This window comes from Phalacrocorax carbo, chromosome 5, assembly GCF_963921805.1.
Source record: "Phalacrocorax carbo chromosome 5, bPhaCar2.1, whole genome shotgun sequence".
NCBI lineage: Eukaryota > Metazoa > Chordata > Aves > Suliformes > Phalacrocoracidae > Phalacrocorax > Phalacrocorax carbo.
This window is the reverse complement of record NC_087517.1, coordinates 41,859,309-41,875,909: the sequence shown is the minus strand read 5'-3', so window position 1 is coordinate 41,875,909 and position 16,601 is coordinate 41,859,309. Positions and strand designations below refer to the sequence as shown.

At 41.1% G+C, this 16,601-nt stretch overlaps 1 protein-coding gene across 2 annotated transcripts in view; it reads right to left on the bottom strand.

The window, feature by feature from the left end:
* The window catches only part of IQCA1 (IQ motif containing with AAA domain 1), a 110,548-nt gene that overhangs the window by 71,754 nt on the left and 22,193 nt on the right, over positions 1-16,601 (bottom strand). For both annotated transcript variants that reach the window (XM_064452163.1, XM_064452164.1), the window contains exon 6: positions 9,505-9,692. In XM_064452163.1, the coding sequence (XP_064308233.1) occupies positions 9,505-9,692 (188 nt within the window). The remainder of the gene's footprint in view (positions 1-9,504; positions 9,693-16,601) is intronic.

Genomic DNA, 16,601 nt, shown 5'->3' with positions numbered 1-16,601 from the left:
CAGGCAGGTAGAAAAGGGTGTCTAACCTAAATTTGTTGGTGTTGCTTCTGTAGTGCTGCAAATCAAACAGTAGAAAGCAAATGAAGCTAGAAATTAATTCTATCGAATTGTGCTCAGGATAAGTATGCCTGTAAGAAGAGGGCTAGAAATGACTAGCAAGATAGGACAGAGCATCTTGCCCTTGTACTAAGACTATTTTTGGTCCCCTAAGCTTTCGTTGCTGAACAGTAGCTGTGTACCACCAAATATGCGTACTGAGGCTTATTATGGTTGGACTTGATGACCTTAAAGGTCTTTTCTAACCTAAATGATTCTATGATTGCTTTGGCCTTCCTCATTGCATCCACTTTATTCCTATGTTATGCTGTGCTCTTAGAGAGTGAGAACAGAGGCATCCTGTTTGTATGTGCACAACTACACATTTGGCTGTCTCCACACCACACTGCCTAACTTGCTGGAACTGGGCCTGTAATGGGAAAGTTATGGATTCCTATAAAATATTTGGAGAAGTTATGCACCAAAAATGGGACTTAAAGCCTGGTCATTGGCAGCACTAGGGTGGTGCAAGACCTGCTTCTGTTCATCTATTGCTGCCTTATGTGGGTCTTCATGGGGGATGTTTCTCTTGTGTGCTCAAGTATCTGCTTGCTGTTGTTCCTCTTGTGTTCTGACCTCTGTTGATTAACCTTATGCTAGCTCTTGTCTTGCATGAACAACTGTGCCCAATCTGCAGTGCACTGGGCGACAACTGACAGCACCAAAACAGCTGTACTAATTTACCAGTTCTGGTTTTAGCACTTTCCCAGTGTCATGGCTTGATACTACCCATTACAAAGCTCTGTTTCTCCGTTGGTCATGGATCGTCTGGCTATTAACCATTTGGACTGAAAGTTTAGATGTTGAGCGTTCAACTTATTATCTAGGTCTGAAAATACTGGCCCATGTGATTCAGGTTTTTCCAAGATGGAGACTAGTTAAAGGCATAATTTTGCTTATGCTAAATAAATAAGAATGTCTAACTGGACCCATCTTCTTGCTCCCAAGGCTTAGAACAAGGAGTTGCAACTTGCCTTTGGTCTATGGTCACTGGACCAGTTAGAGCTTTACAGTTGAAAACTGCAGACAGAAACTGGGACTGTAGAACGGGATGGGGAAAAGGTTAAGTCTTTCTGGGCAAAGTGGTTTAGAAGTAAGCAGGTTGAGGAGAAAAGTGGAGAAGGTGAGACTGGTCTGAAGAAGAACCATGCTTATTATGGCTTTGCTAATGTGTGACTGTTCAGATCTGAATGAGCTTTTAAAGTTGATAGTGCATAAATTTATATGCAAGCATGGCAAGAAGTGTGCAATGCAAATCACGCCTGATGAAAAGATGAATATATGCTTGTGGATACTTGAAGTTCTGAGCATTCCTGTAAGGTGCTGAGGAAAAGCCCCATCACAGGCAGAAAGCCTGTGTGCCATGGCACTGAAATAGTTTTACTTGATCTTGCACTGGTGGTGAACTGTTCGGAGAGGAAGTCCTTGGGGAGCAAGAGTATGTGCTTCTGCCTGCCTGTAACACCATTGGAAAAGCCCTGATATTGATAAACCTGCTCAGAAAAAAAAACCCAGTGTCTTATTCCATGAACCCCCCTGGAATTGATGTGAGTCTGCTTAGAATAAGGGCTTAGCTGTGTCAAATAGTATCAGGACCTGACCCTATTTTCAGTAACAGTTTGCTTACTGACTTCCTATCAGGTAAAGGGAGATTGTTCAGGGAAGATCACTAACAACTTAGACATTCAGGTATCTTAAATCACAATCTAGAAGGGAATAGTAGCGTTTGCAAAGCTGGTGAATATGTGCTTATATGTAGTGTTGGTGCACTTGTTGATGAAATCATGGTTCATGAGGATGACTTATGTTGAAAACCCCTTGGGAATCTTGATTTGCCCCTGAGAGATTTTAAGAATCTTCTTTTTGTTCCTCAATTATTTCAAACTTTTGATAGTTCACTGAGCAAAATTAAGGATCAGCAGCAGAGTCCTTTGCGTATGTCTTTAATCAGTGTACAGAGGCAGCAATCATAAACTGAAGTATAAATTTAAGGAGCCTTACAGAACTGGAAAGGCAACATATTTCAGAGTTTGTGGTGATTTAGAAAGCAGAACTAGTGATGTTATCAGTGCCTCTCTGGAGGCATGACACCAGGGTTCAACTGGTCTTACTGTTTCAGATACCCGCCATCAAGATTTATCTGTGTTTCACCAAGTATGAGAAATATATAAATCCAGGGGCTTCCGGCTGATTCCCCCCCAAGAGCCATCAAGCCACCTCCATTAATGTCAGCACACTCATAAATTTTTAGCATGCACTGAAGTAGGCAACTTCTGCCACTGCACAGAAGCTTCCAGAGGTGTCCCCTGCCTCCTGTAAATCCATGGACACCCAATAAAGTAGATTAACTGCAGATGGACTTAATAACAGTTGTCCCTCCTTTGGAATTAGAAGGGGTTCATACTCCATAAAAAAAGGACAATGTGATGTTCCCATATGAAAGAAAGAACTGAAGTTTTGTTTTTGGTTTTTTTGTTTTTTTTTTTTAAATGGCTGTCAAAGATAGATAATAGTTGATCCCAATCAATGGGAAAACAGGTTGCAGAATCATGGGCTCCACTCTCTTCTGCCATATGCAAACAATCCTCTTGTTTATGTTAACTTATCTTCCCTCTGTTCAAAGAAACCCGGTGGGCTATTTGCTCTGGTACTCCTCCAGTAAGCCAGTGATGCATTTGCATTCCATTCCCTTGTTCCCTCCAGCCCTAAAGATGTCTGCCAAAATTAGTCAATAGATAACTACTCGGCTTTAAGAATGTGTTAGGAAGGGCTTGAACATTACCCATTAATGTTTACAGCTCCTAATTATGTTAATTAATCAGTCTTAGAGGTTGTCTCACCCGGGAGCCCAAAGGCAGGATTTTAGTTCCCACAGATGCACTTCAACTCGGTGGCATGGCTGCTTGCAGTGTCGAGCTCAGCATGGTCTAGCTGCCAGAATATTTATGCAGGGCCCTGGACAGATTTTGCTGTCAGACCTATGTGCTATCACAGATGTGTTGTTCCTGTTGGATTTTGAAGCTAGCTTTGTTTGTCTACATGAGGTACCGTCAAACATGCAGGAGCAGGCTGAGCCATGTTCAGGAAGACTGATGTCAAATGTAAGCTGTTCCTGCAGAATGTCCTTTTGATATGGGAGGAAGGCATTCAGAGAGCACTTTGTACCAGCACTAATTGTTATGATACAGGGATTACTGCCTTTGCAAAATCTGAAGTTATTAGCTCTGTCAGAAAACAGAGGTAAAGATATTGGTAGAGAAAATGGCCATTGTCTCTATTAATGTTACTGTAGTTCTGCACGAAGAGACAGTATCTGGGCAGAGAACACTCAAACCTGTGCCATCCTCTTTCTGAGCTTCAATTCCACAATTCAGAGCTTGTCTTCACTCTCCTGAGGAAAACGAGAAGACTTGGAGAAGAGATACAACCCAGACTGGCTGCAGAGTGCTTCAGAAGGAGCTTCAACTTGTTTTGTGCTATTCCCTAAAGAATTCAGTTTGTGTGGGCTTTCAGTGCACAAAGTACAAGAGAGTAGAAGAAGATATATTCAACTCCAGTTAACAAGAAAGGACAGGAGAAAACTGTGGTGCTAGTTGAGTTCAGCTCATCCTCATCTGGTGGAATTAGCAGACAATTCCCATTTGCAGAATATCCTGAATTCTGTTTTGCTCACAGCTCTTTCTGGCCAGTAGTTTTTTGCTCTTGAGTGGAATGTTGCATACAAGTGGCTCGTGTGTGTGACAGTCCTTTAATGATGATAGAGAAAACAAGTAATGACAATATAGATTAGGTGAAAGAATGGTTCATCGCCCATCTATAAATGGCTCCTGTGGTCAGTAACTCCTATCTGTGCTGAATATAAAGTACCAGACACCACAAAGGCATTTTTTTTCAGTAGGTTACTACAGGAGACATGCCCTTACAGGGGTGGCAGAGAAGAAGGGAATGCATTTTCTAGAGTAATGGGGCATTGTATGGCAAGAGAACTGTGACTGAAGAGCTGGTGATGTCTCTGGTTGGTTGTGTTGCAAGGGTTTCCAGACTGGAGCTTGCTCTTTAAGAGAACTATCTGCCATAGAGGTTCATTGCACTAAAACTGGTTATTAAGCAATTTTCCTATCAGCTGTTAGGTGAACTGTTGCCGCATTGTCTAAAAACTGCACTCCATACTCCTTGGTTACTTGGAAAGCACTTCTGGCAGGCTGAGGGCATGTGTGATGAGCCAGATGGGACTGAAAAACAACTTAGGTCCTGATGGACTTAAAGCAACAATTACTCCAAACCAGAGCTGAGGCGGTATGAGGAGAGGATGCCACTGCTTGGCACTGGCGAGGTGTCATCTGTCTCTGTCCTGTTGGCAAGACTCCAGTTGCTGATGGATTGCCTGGCAGCTTTCACGCATGTTAACATTAACTTCATAAAAAGCAGGGTGTACAAAGTGTGAAATGTGATATGGGCAGTGCCTGACACAAATGAATACTTTCCCTGTTCTATGGAGTTTCAGTGCAAAAGCTCTCTCTCCATTCATCTTCCTCCTGCCTCCCCCTTCCCCACCCCCTGCTACCTAGGGAGCCCCGTGAACAGGCGTATTGGCAGTAAACTCAGCTCCACAAAACAGTCTTGTGAAAAAGAGAAATATAACATGATCACTTCCTATTTCTTTCTCCTTTCCTCTGCATCAAAGCCTGGGCTGGCTGTCAGGAATGTTCAAAATGAATAAATAAGCGTAGGAACCCCCTGATTCAGAAGGAGTCTCATTCACTCACCATGAAGCTTGGCCAATTCTTTTTCTGACAGTACTCAAGTCAGCAGGCAGAGCAAGAAGATCATTCAAAGCTAATCAGTACAGTGTAAACCTATTATGAAAGCACATTTACCCCTCGCCTCCTCCTTCCTCCAGAAAACCAATCCCCAAATCTGTGGGAATAACACATAACGTACATAAAAGTTGCTATTACTTAGATCCCCTGTTATTAGGTCAGCAATGCCACTGATTAAATGTTCCCCAGAGCACTGAGCAGCAGCATATAAATCCTCCAAGAAATTCACAGCGTAATTTGTTACAGCTAGAGGGCATAAGACACATTACAGCAAAGCCTGTGTGTTAGGCTCTCCCCTGTGATTCTTGAGGCTATCTCTGGTAATAAAAGCCTCATCTTGATTTCTTATCCTTTGTATTGATTTCTGTCAGAGAAGACTTTCGTTAAACAAAGATACTACTATCTTTCTCTGTATAATAAGGGAATCCTTCTCCCTTCTTCTCCCCACCCCTATTTTATTTATCTTCCAAGGAAGACTTGCAATTTGGGAACTGTTGGTATGTAGAGTGGGTAAAGAGTGGAGAAGACAATGATGACAGTTTTTGTACACCCAGTGCAAAACCCCAAATCTGAAATCAGAGAAAAAGGTTTCTGGTCTGGAATAGTATGGAAATTGAAACTAGAACCCCAGCTATGTAACTGCTATATTTTAATATGAAATTCTGTTATTAATGTAATGGCTGGATTCTGTGTGAGTCAAGTGATTAAAATCCAGACTCAATGTAGCGAATTAATAGCAACTGTTAATTTTGGAGCATTTGTACTCCTACTCTATGAATCATATAGCTATCTTGAAAATAAAGGGAGGCCTGTAGATATACTGTATGATGCTTTTTTAAAAAAAGCTTTAAAAAATTATTTTTATTTCTAGTATGGTGCGTAGGGACAAGGCCAAATAGAAATCTAGAAAGCTTTATGTGAATAATTCGCAAGCCAAGTAAGAACAGCTCCACAGAAGTCAATACAGATAAACAGAACAATGAATGGTAAGGCTGCAAAATGCACAGTGTTATATCAAAAATATTTTGTCTTCTCTGCAGTGGGATTGCTAGAAGCACCTGGAATGTTTTCATTTAATCTATTCCTTTGGGTTTTGCTCTGTTTTGCTTTTTTAGAACTTATCTTTGTAAGAAGCTGTTTTGGATCTTGAAATGACTGATGCTATGCTTGTTCCCTTGTGCAAAGAAAGTGGTAAATATTTCTAGCAGCTCTTACAAGTGGAAGAATTTAATATGTGCGCATTGCTTTTGTGATTTTGCAGCTGTGCTGAAAGACAATACCTGCTAATTGTATTTCCTATCACATCTATTTCCAATTGAAGGATAAAATATGGAAGTTTGGGTTTATTTTTTTACTACATACAGCAAAATTTATTCAAAAGAATCTTTGTTCCCCTTTACAATTTTCTGTAGTCTATTAAATAAACAGATAGCTAAACTCTGTCAAAAAGCTTAATTAAAGAATAATTTATAAGCTACATTTAGCTGTTGATCTTGTAGACTGCCTTATTGGAGAGCCAAAATATACCTTGGCAGGCCATAATTATGGAAAACCTTGACGCTTCAGATCTGGCCACTGCGTCAGCAGGCCAAGCAGAAGCAGGGCACAACTCCTGCTAGTTCTGCAGTGTCATTGGCATGCACCACACGGAAAGGCTGGCTCTGTGTGACACGCATGTTTCCTATGCATAGAAATTTGCTGATTTTTTTTTTTAACCTATTTTGGATGCAGGTGAATATGTCTGCAGAGAGAATTTTGGTCACTTAAATAGAGGCCTTCTGTGAAGAGCAGGATGGCAGGCTGCTCACTCTGACCCCTCTCAGTCCCGTAAATCACTGCATCACTCAGCCAGATGCAAATGAGCTAAAATATTGGGTGATGTCCAGCCTTTGCTGAAGCTGATGGCACCTCTTCCACTGGCTTTACTGGGGGTAGGATTTTATCTGCTATGCTGCTAAATCACCAGAATAGCTTTTGTCAATGAGATCTGTTGAGTCTTGGCTGAAATGTGATTTGCTGATTTTTAGAGATGATGCAGGACAGTTAATTTAAGAGAGTAACAGGGAGTATGATCTGAAATACTGCTCTGCCTGCACCAAGTCTGTCACTGCCCCTCTGCCATCAGAGGTGACCCTGTGCTCAGGGACATCACATAACTGCACATGCAGCACTTAACTGTGCTCTATCAAAATGATCTGATTTAGCTTAAAACTGATTTTTGGCTGATGATTTTTTTTTTTTTTTAATATCGGATTGTTTCAGATAAAAGAAGGTGAGTAGAGAAGCAGCTCTGTGGTTATTCTACAAGGTTGGAGGTGACCTGTTTTCTTAGTCTCTGCTTCAGCAGAGCAACATCTCTGACTAAAGGCTTATCTATAAGCAGTGGTGTCATGAATTAACTCTGTGTGTGGGTATATCTTAGTCCTATTTAATATAATTACTTCCTTGGGAAAAGCATATCCATAAAGCTATCCAAGATCAGTTAATGTGGTGCTTATATTGAAACATATGCTTTAATCTTTGTTAATTTTCAATTCTAGATGAGATTCAAGACTACTGAACCTGACTAGACCAGACAACTTAAAGGTTAGCTAAAGAACTCCTTATAACTTGTTTAATCACACATTTATATGCTGGGATACTGACTGTGTCTGCCTATAGCCTTGGAGTCTCACCTAAAGTTGGGCCCCTGGGCACATCCGAGATAAAAATGTAGCAATGAGGTCCTATTTCACTTGTAAGGGCTACTGAATAAGAAAGTTCAGCATTTACGCTCCACCTTATATCTTCAGAATATTTCATAGATACATGAGACTGAGGTTGCTTATACAGTAGGTAGCAAGGGTTTTGATGAATTGCTCATTCAGCCATTTCTCTCCATGTCCCTTGATTGAACAATGGCTTTGGCTTCCTCCAAATGATCCTTTGGATTGGTTAGGCTCTTGGCTGGCTCTGCTGTCAAGTGTCTCCATGGAATGGATTTTACTTTTAATAATGTCTCATAACTGTCTTTAAAGAGGTTTATGGCTCAGCCTTATTCTCTGGGAGATTTGGCTGTTCTCTGCTAATCTCTTATAGAAACATTGTTATTGGTTCAAACAGTATTTCAGTTAGTTTTCCTCAAGCTCTAGTGTCAAGTTAATTGGACACAGTTGACCTATGTTAGGGAATTACTATTAGATGAGTAACATTAAGTGAAGGAAATAAGATCTTTCTGTACCTCAGAACATGCTGGGAGTTGTGGGGAGCAACAGGAAATGACAGCTCAAGTGTGCAGACCAGGCCGTAGGAACAGGGTTGACTTAGGGAATGGAGATGTGCTTTGTAATAACTGAGGTTTGTAAAACCAGCTGCTCTTTCTACGGGAGAGCCAAATAGGGTAAAAATATACTAGAGGCTTGAGCGTCTGTAAGAGGCAAAGTACGTGAAAGAAGAGCAATAGATTGTGGTAGACCTGTGAGAGTGCTACTCTTAACTGTGGGCCCCCCTGTCCCCCCCCCCTTTTTTTTTTTAACAAACACTACACTCTTATATAGCTTCCAAAACCTGATTAAAGTAGTCAAGGAATAAATAGAGCAGGATTTCTTCAAAACGCATTTATGTTTCCAACTGCAAACTGCACACTGAAGGCAGGTCCAGTACACTGAAAAAAAGGCTGAATGATTAATGGACATGACACTAGTCTGCAAGACAAATACGAGCCCTGTAAACCAAGCAGCTGAAGACACAGAAACACTGGGAAGTGTTTTTGCAGTTGAAACCTTGCTGCCAAATCCTGGAAATTCTGGGTGCTGCTTCCCAATTTGCTTTTATGTACTAACCCACTGGATGGGGTAAATTCTGGAAAAAAATTACCTATATTACAAAACCAGCCTATATTCCTTAGTAGAAGGCTTTACAGTATTGCCATGTTAAAATTGCCAGTCTCAAAACTTCTTCAGCTAAAGTAAACTTCCTGAGAGAACTATAGGTGTCAGCACTCAGTTTAAAAATGTGTAAGTATGTGCTTAACTCTACTGAGACGTGAAGTTTCACTGAGATCAGCAGCACTGCTTAAGTAAAGTTACTTCTGGAGGAGTGTCTTGAAGGTCAGGCCTCAAGTACGAAAGTACTTCAGATTCATATTGGCTGCAGCAGGCATCTGGACTGCAGTACTAGTGACGTGATATGATTTGCTATAGCAAATAATTATACTTCTATCTCATGGAAGACTGCGCTCTCTTTTAAAACTTATGTTATTCAGATGGGGAGAAAAAGTTAGTGTGCCTATACTCTAAGTACACTCCTTATAATTACAAAGCAAGACCCCAAACTAATATGCAATCTGAACATGTCCCCATTTTAATCTCTGTGGACCTGATCCTGTGGTCACTCCTGCAAGGTGCGCCTCTGATCCCTGCTGGACTGTGCAGGGAGTGATGCACTATTCTGGTTTCCCCATTTAGGAGTCCTGCCATTCAGGAACTTAGTTCTGCAACTGCACTGGGATCACCACTGTGAGATGGATTTTGCAATTTGTAGGAACTGCAAAATTGGGCTCCTTGGAGCAAATGGGCTACTTATGAGGCAATTGTTTCTCTCTGCTCACCGGCACTCGATGAAACACTGGCCAATCTGATTCTGGAGAGTTTCCTTGATGTCAAGCCCCTCTGTTTCTCTGAGCTTGTCCTTGATGAATACCTCCTCCTCTCTCTCCAGGACCTCACCTTGCAGGGTGTTTATTTGCCCAGCATACGTCTGTGAAATACTAGTTGCCTTCAAGTGAGGAGGTAGGCTCTGAAAATGACATGAGGAGAAAACAAAAGGTACAAATCAAAAGAAACTCAACATAAACTGGAATGCCAGGTTGACAGTGAATCCAAGCTTAAGCCTTAATTTATTTGCAGGGAGCCAGGAAAAAAAGCCTGTGCTCATAAAAAGCGTCTGGATGCACACAATGGTCTATTGTTAGTGTTTCAGCATTAATTAACAACACTGCAATGTACAAAAACAACCCTTCCACCGTGGGATCCTGGAATCTCTATGAGACAGGTGAGAAAGCTGCTGTTCTGCAAATGCTGACTTTATCCATGTCAGAAGGGTGCCAGAGATTTTTTTTAATTGAATTTTCAAATGTTTGGACTTCCCATTGGTACTTTTTGATTAGCCAGTATTGTTTTTAATTTGTTCACTTAAATTTTTATATGCACTGTTTGGTCAGAGGTTTCCTGGTATTTTGTTGCAGCTGGTCATATTCCTTTAGGAAATCAACTTCCCTTGAGGAACAACACAACCACCAAAAGAATAAACAAACCCCCAAATGCTGTAATAAAAATCACAGCTCCCCAAGTTTCCCATGATTTGATAACGTTGGCAAGAAGGACTTCTAAGCCAGTTTAAAGTTGTACTGTAATTTCTGCTTTGTGATTGATTTTACATGTGTACTTTGAGAGAGAAAAATGAAAGTCTTTCTGGTATGCAAATACAGAAGCATGAAAAATACCATCTGTGTGTGTGGTCTGAAACTTCGCATTTTTTAGTTTGTAATGGTTGATAAAGTTAAGATGTTCCCAGTTTTTTACAAGCTACTGCTACCTTTTAAGTGTAGAGAAAAAGTATATTTTAAAACTTAACTTTTAAATTAGCTGCTTTTTTTGCCATTCTAGAACAAAATATCTTCCATGTACTTGGGAAGTAGTAATCATATTGTCTGATAGTGTATGTCAAATTTAAGTATAGAAAAGAGGAGAAAATAAAATATGTTTTTGTAATATGGTGTGTTTTACGCTTCAAAATTAGTGACTCTGACATATAGGTGGCAGCATACGTGAAAAAAAGCCTAGGACTGTTGGTTTGCATGAAGAAACCCAATGCTATTCTGCTCTGGCCTTCCACCTTCAGAATGTATAGAAGTTGTCTTTAAATCAGCACATCTCAGACTAATTTAGTAATATATTCTCCTTGCTCTAGTGATGTATTTTCTAGTGTGCTCCAAGTCCTAATTCCAGAGGTTTCCTGCAAAGACAAGAAAGCTTCTACAAAGGTTTGGCCAGCTTATATTTGAGATGCGTTATTTGGTGTTTTTCCATGCTTCAACCACGTTCCAAAAATCACTAACAAGTGCCAAGCAAAGTCAGTTTCAGAAAGTACACAGTGGGATTGCACTCTATCCAAAGTAAGCGCAGAGGCCCCATTCAGGAAAGCAATTTACTGCCTTCCCTGCATCTGCAATGTGTGACTCGCACTATGCAAAAGGAATTGGTCAAGGCCACCAGTGAGAAAATGTTCAGGAGGAAACAAGAAAAGCAGCATGCTTTTGAAAGGCGGCTGCGCATGCTCTTTTCCTGAATATGTGACCCAAAACGCTGCCATTCACCCTGAGATGTCACCTTCACTCATGTTTCAGTTTCTGTAGAAGTCAGGTGTTTCCAATCTTCACCTTCACTGGCACCTATTTCTAAGTATGGCACAGCTAATATTAACACTAGTTATCTGTATTTCACCATTGTCTGCCTTACTAATATTAAATGAACCTCAGAATAGCCAGATGGGATGATGCTTTCTCAGAGCTCATTTGGAAACCAGAGAAGGACCCACAAGGCTTGCTTCCCAGATTAAGATCTAGAAACAAGATCCAGTTCCCTCAGGCTGTTTTCCACTTTCGCTTCACCGCAGCAATGCTCAGGGGACTGCTTTTCTGAGATGTTCCCATCAGAGTACTGCTGCCTAGAGGTACTGGTAGCAGGGCTGCTACTGGAGAGATGAGCCAGCTAGAGCCAATGTGACTCTTCCATGGCTTTGTATGCTGCTGTAGCACAGTCCAAACAGACACTGCATTACGCAGAGGACAATTGACTGGATTTCTTAACTAGATGCTCACCAGGGGAAGCTGGGGAAGGGCTGTTTCATTAAGAAATACGTTTTCCAGCTGAAGATATGTGAGAAGAAAAGGGATAGGGAAAGAAATTTGGGAGCACAAAAAAGGGACTGAATACCTTTGTTCGTGGAAAGACTCAATTGTGAATGCTGAATATGCCCTGCTGGGTGGGCAGAAGGCCTCCCCTCTTATCTCCTTTGGGAAGCCACAGATTTCATATTCAAGCCTAGGCAACTCACTGAGGGACACAAGGATACCTCCAGCTTTAGTGAGTCTGATCTGCAGCTAATGCAGAAAGACAGGCTCCTCTATAGGGCGCATCTGAACATTTAAGGGCTAAATATTGTGAGATGGCTCAGCAGATGAGCAGCTTATCGGTGCTGGGAAGGGGCAGTTACCCCTCCACCCTAACTGCTGGATGTGTGGTCCCTCCCTTCTCCTGCACAGGCTCTGGCACTCACCTGACCCTGTGGTGAACCAGTTCAGCTCTCCAAGAAGTGGGAAATAACCCCTTTTAATCTTTTCTCCCACCCCCTGAGGTTAATTGTTTCCTGGTATAATGAGATGAAGGAGGCAGCTGAGGGCCAGAGCTGTAGCAAGGGAAGTGGTGGGTGAGCACAGGACCAGAACAATGTAGAGAACTGGATGGCCTGTGCAGCAGCACAGATAGGAGAGCTCCTCTTCACCATCTCGGAACCCTTCCTGTATTTAGCTCCTTCTCTACCCTGCACTCCAAGTCCTGAGGGAGCCTTTGATGACCAGCTACTTGTCAATGCAAATTTACTATCGGCGTATCTTTCACCAGTACCAAAGCCAGACAAAGTAAGAACTGTTTGAACTGGCAAGAATGTGCCTGTGTGAGCAACACCAGAAGTAGGAGATTCTCTAAGTGAATTAATACAGACAATATCTACACCTGAGTCCAGAGTCATGAAGCTGGTATAGATGTGGTCCAGGTAGCTCTAAACCAGCTGGCTCAGATGCTGATGGCAACAGGGCTACAGAACATGCTCTGCTCTGCAAAACTCTGCCAAGCCCCGAGTAGATATTTGGGGAGCTACCTGTCTGAGCACCTTACAGTTATCAATATATCTGCTGGTACTAGTTTATGAGCTGCACTCAAAGCCCTAAGGCTGAAGTACAGACATAACCTTGTAGAACAGCTTATGAAAAGCTCTGTTGTATTTTGTCTTCCATATTATTTTCATTTTCTTTTCCAAAGATTGTTTTACTACAAGAAAACAAAAGAAATGGGAACCACTTCTACCAACAAGAGTCCAGCCACCCATGTTCAGTAACCCACTAAAGAAAGGAATGAAAAAGAAAGGGAAAGCTGGTAAGGTTGTATGTTCATTTGACTGTCTCTTTCCAATCCTATTGGTTTATTGTTATTAATTTTTTTTCTGAATTAAGGTACCATACAGTTATAGAATGTCCTAAGTTGGAGGGGACCTGCAAGGATCATCGAGTCCAACTCCTGTCCCTGCATAGGACAACCCTGAAATTCACACCATGTAAATGTGTGACATTGTGGAAATGGGTTTATTTACATGGAGGACAAGGCTATTGCTGATGGCAAACGTGCTGTTGCTTGATTGCTTCCATCGCTGGGAAAGCAGAGCTGGCTCAGGCCTAGAAAGCCAGATAAGCTGGGAAGGAGGGTAGGTGCTGGAGAGGAGCCAACAAGATAGGATGACATGGCAGGTACAAAAAGACACTCGATCCGAGTGGGAGTCAGCACTGCCAGGCAAGCTGTTGCGATGAGTAGTAGGGAGATCCGTTAACAACAAATGACACCCTTTGAAGCTTGCCGAGTGGTGGACAGACAGTTGCCAAACCAGGGGCTCCTCCTGTAGTACAAAAGCTTTGGCAATAACACACTCCAGCTCAGATGTGCAAGGGAGAGTATGAAATGAAGAGCAGAGCTGGCTGTGATAAATGAGTCCTGAAGGATTCATGACTGTCTAATGTGGAACATACGCAGTGTGCCCTGTTTGAGTGAAAACCAGGAGGCCGATGCATGTCGGGAACTGACAGCTGGCTTCTGTTCTGGGGGAGGAGGAGGCAGCAAGCGCTGAGCAACAGTGAGGAAATCATGCCACGGTTATTTGATTTTTAAGTAAAACATTACAGGTGAAAGTACAACTGGCCTGACTTTCCATTCTGTTACTTTGAAATCAATGCAGTTAGGTCAACAAAAAAAGAATTGGACTTGAGGAAAATAATGGTAAGGAAATGTCAAAAGAACTTGTGTGTATGTAGTCTCTGATTTACTCGTTAGCCTATCTTAAAACTGCTTTCCTGGCCTATAAGAAACTGATCTAAATGTACTTAAGTGTTTGAATGATCAAGAACAGGAGTCAGTTGGTAGACTGTAGGTAGAAAGTGAGAAGATTAACTAGTAGATATAAGTTGAGTACAGAAGCAGTCTTGGGTCTTCAAATGAGACAGAGTCTATAGAACAGCCCTGGTGGAGTTTATGTTCTCTTGTCAAGGAGCAGAATTCAGAAGAAAGTATGTCTGAAAAAACTTTGGCCATCAGAGGATGCAAGAGAAAATAGGTACTGAAATGGCAGAAAGAGTGCCAAGGCAGATGGTCAGTGAGAGGGGATGGTTTCAAACAGCTCCAGCAGGAATGCCTCCCTGCTGGCCAGTCTTTGAGCTGTGCCTTTCCAGTACTGCAGATCAACCTTCCATGTGCTTATTCTGGAGCTCTAAAAGTTATACTGAGACAATGTGATGAGTGCTGCTTTTATAGCCCTCTCTACTTAACGTGCATGTGAAGGAAGACAAAAGCCAATTTATTTCTAACATCGCTTCTCTCAGTGCCTCTAATGTTTCTGCTTCTGAATCAAAGGGAGGCATGCTACAGTTAGACACTAATAAATAGCTTTTCCTTGGGGGAAGAAGCATTTTCCCATCTTTAAGAAATTTCTTTGGCCACGTGAAATTCAAATTTGTTAACTTGCCCTACAAAGAGCAACTCATTTAGAAACAAATTACAAATATTAGATGGAGACAGTGAACTTGATAATGTAATGCTGCCACATCAGTTGTAGAATAATGCATCTTAATGAAGGCTTCCCATGTGAATAAACCATTATATTTACAAGCTTTTCACAGTTAATGACCCAGAACTGGATAACGAAGCTCACATTTTTAGTGTGGTCTTCTGTCAGCAAAAGTATACATATTAATAATTGATGTTGCTGTAAAAATAGGCCATAAGATGAAGATTCCTGAGTTTGTGGGGAAAATAGGACTACATGGTCCATTAACTTAAAATGCTTATCTAATGTTTGATGGGCTTTGTCTTTAAAATCCTTGTTTAAATTAATATGGCAAAATGGACATTTGTCTAAAAGAGAATTTTATTCCAAGTCATCAGTCACGAGTATGCTGATGAGAGCGCTGTTTGATCCTTCTGTCCTGTACTCCTCCTCCGCCTATCCTCCCCAAAGAGAACTGAGGTTTTGTGACAGTGGAAGACCCACCAATAGAAGGAAGGAAGGAAGAAGTTCCCTACACCTCCCAGGTAAGCTTATGTGATGAAAGTCTCTCTACGTTTTCCTTTTGCGACTTAAGAACTCAATTGCACAGATCACTTTCCTAGCTCGAAAAGCCTGCCTTTCTGCTTAGTCAGCTCAGCAACTCTTTCCAACACTGACTGCTTTATTGTTCATTATAAAACACTTAGAGGTGTGCAGGCTGGCTGAACATGCTTAAGGCTACAGTTCTACGTATAGGAGGCCCCATGCTGTGGAACTAACTGCTCTTCAATTGTTCGATTATGACTATACTTACAAGGAAAGATAGTCTTCATTTCAATGAAATAAATACGTTTCATTTTACTTCACGTTTTAAGGCTAACATTCATATTATGCCTGAAAGGTAGATTTACTGCAGCTTTTATTACTGGGTACTTAATTTAGGACAGCTTGTTTTCTTAGACCTGAAACAGCACAGCTCAAACACACACTGACTGGTTTTATGGCGCTTCTTCAGTAAAAGTTCTGTACGGACAGTATTGTCCATAATTGTAATCTTTTGACAGATGTAGTAGCTGTGTAGTATTTTGCTGTAGATTTCTCATTTTCAGAAGTAGTATAGTTTGCTTCTCTGCAGGCTTTATTTCCTAAGCAAAGTAAGTATTTTTAATGGGCATTTATTTTCACCAGTAGTGAAAGTGACTGGTGTTTTGTTTTGGTTTTTTTTTAATATTTGGACTACATAGACAACTAACTCCTTACTAGTAGACTGAAAGAATTTACCACCTAAGCAAGTGAGGTCCTGTTCTTTACTCATGACTGTTATCATACGGAATTTTCAATGGTGATCCAAATTCTTTTGAAGAGTTTGATATCAGAGTTAGCTATGCTCTTGCTTTCTCATTTCCTCAATGATTTTGTCTGGCTGCAGGAAGAATGTATTTTAAAGATGTCTCTCTTGTCTCATGAAGATTGCATTCACATAGGTTCCATAGCACACAAATGGTGATAGCCACATCAATTATGGGGCTGAATTCCTAAATTAGGCACAAAAAGGGACAACTAAGCAAAATATATTGCATTCATTAAAGCTTCCCTACTATATGATTCACTTCAATGGCTTTGCCAATTAAAGTAATTGTCATATCCATTCAAAGAGAGCATTTGTAGTAAGAGGCCTTGTTAGAAAAATATTGAAAATGGCTGTTTTATAGATTTATATTATGTAGATATAAAAGTATTGGCATGCAACACTTTTTTAAAAAGATGAAAGGAAATGTAGAGCGGAGAAAACATTTATATTCATGCCCATATAAGTTTATATAATTTTTGTTATGTTTA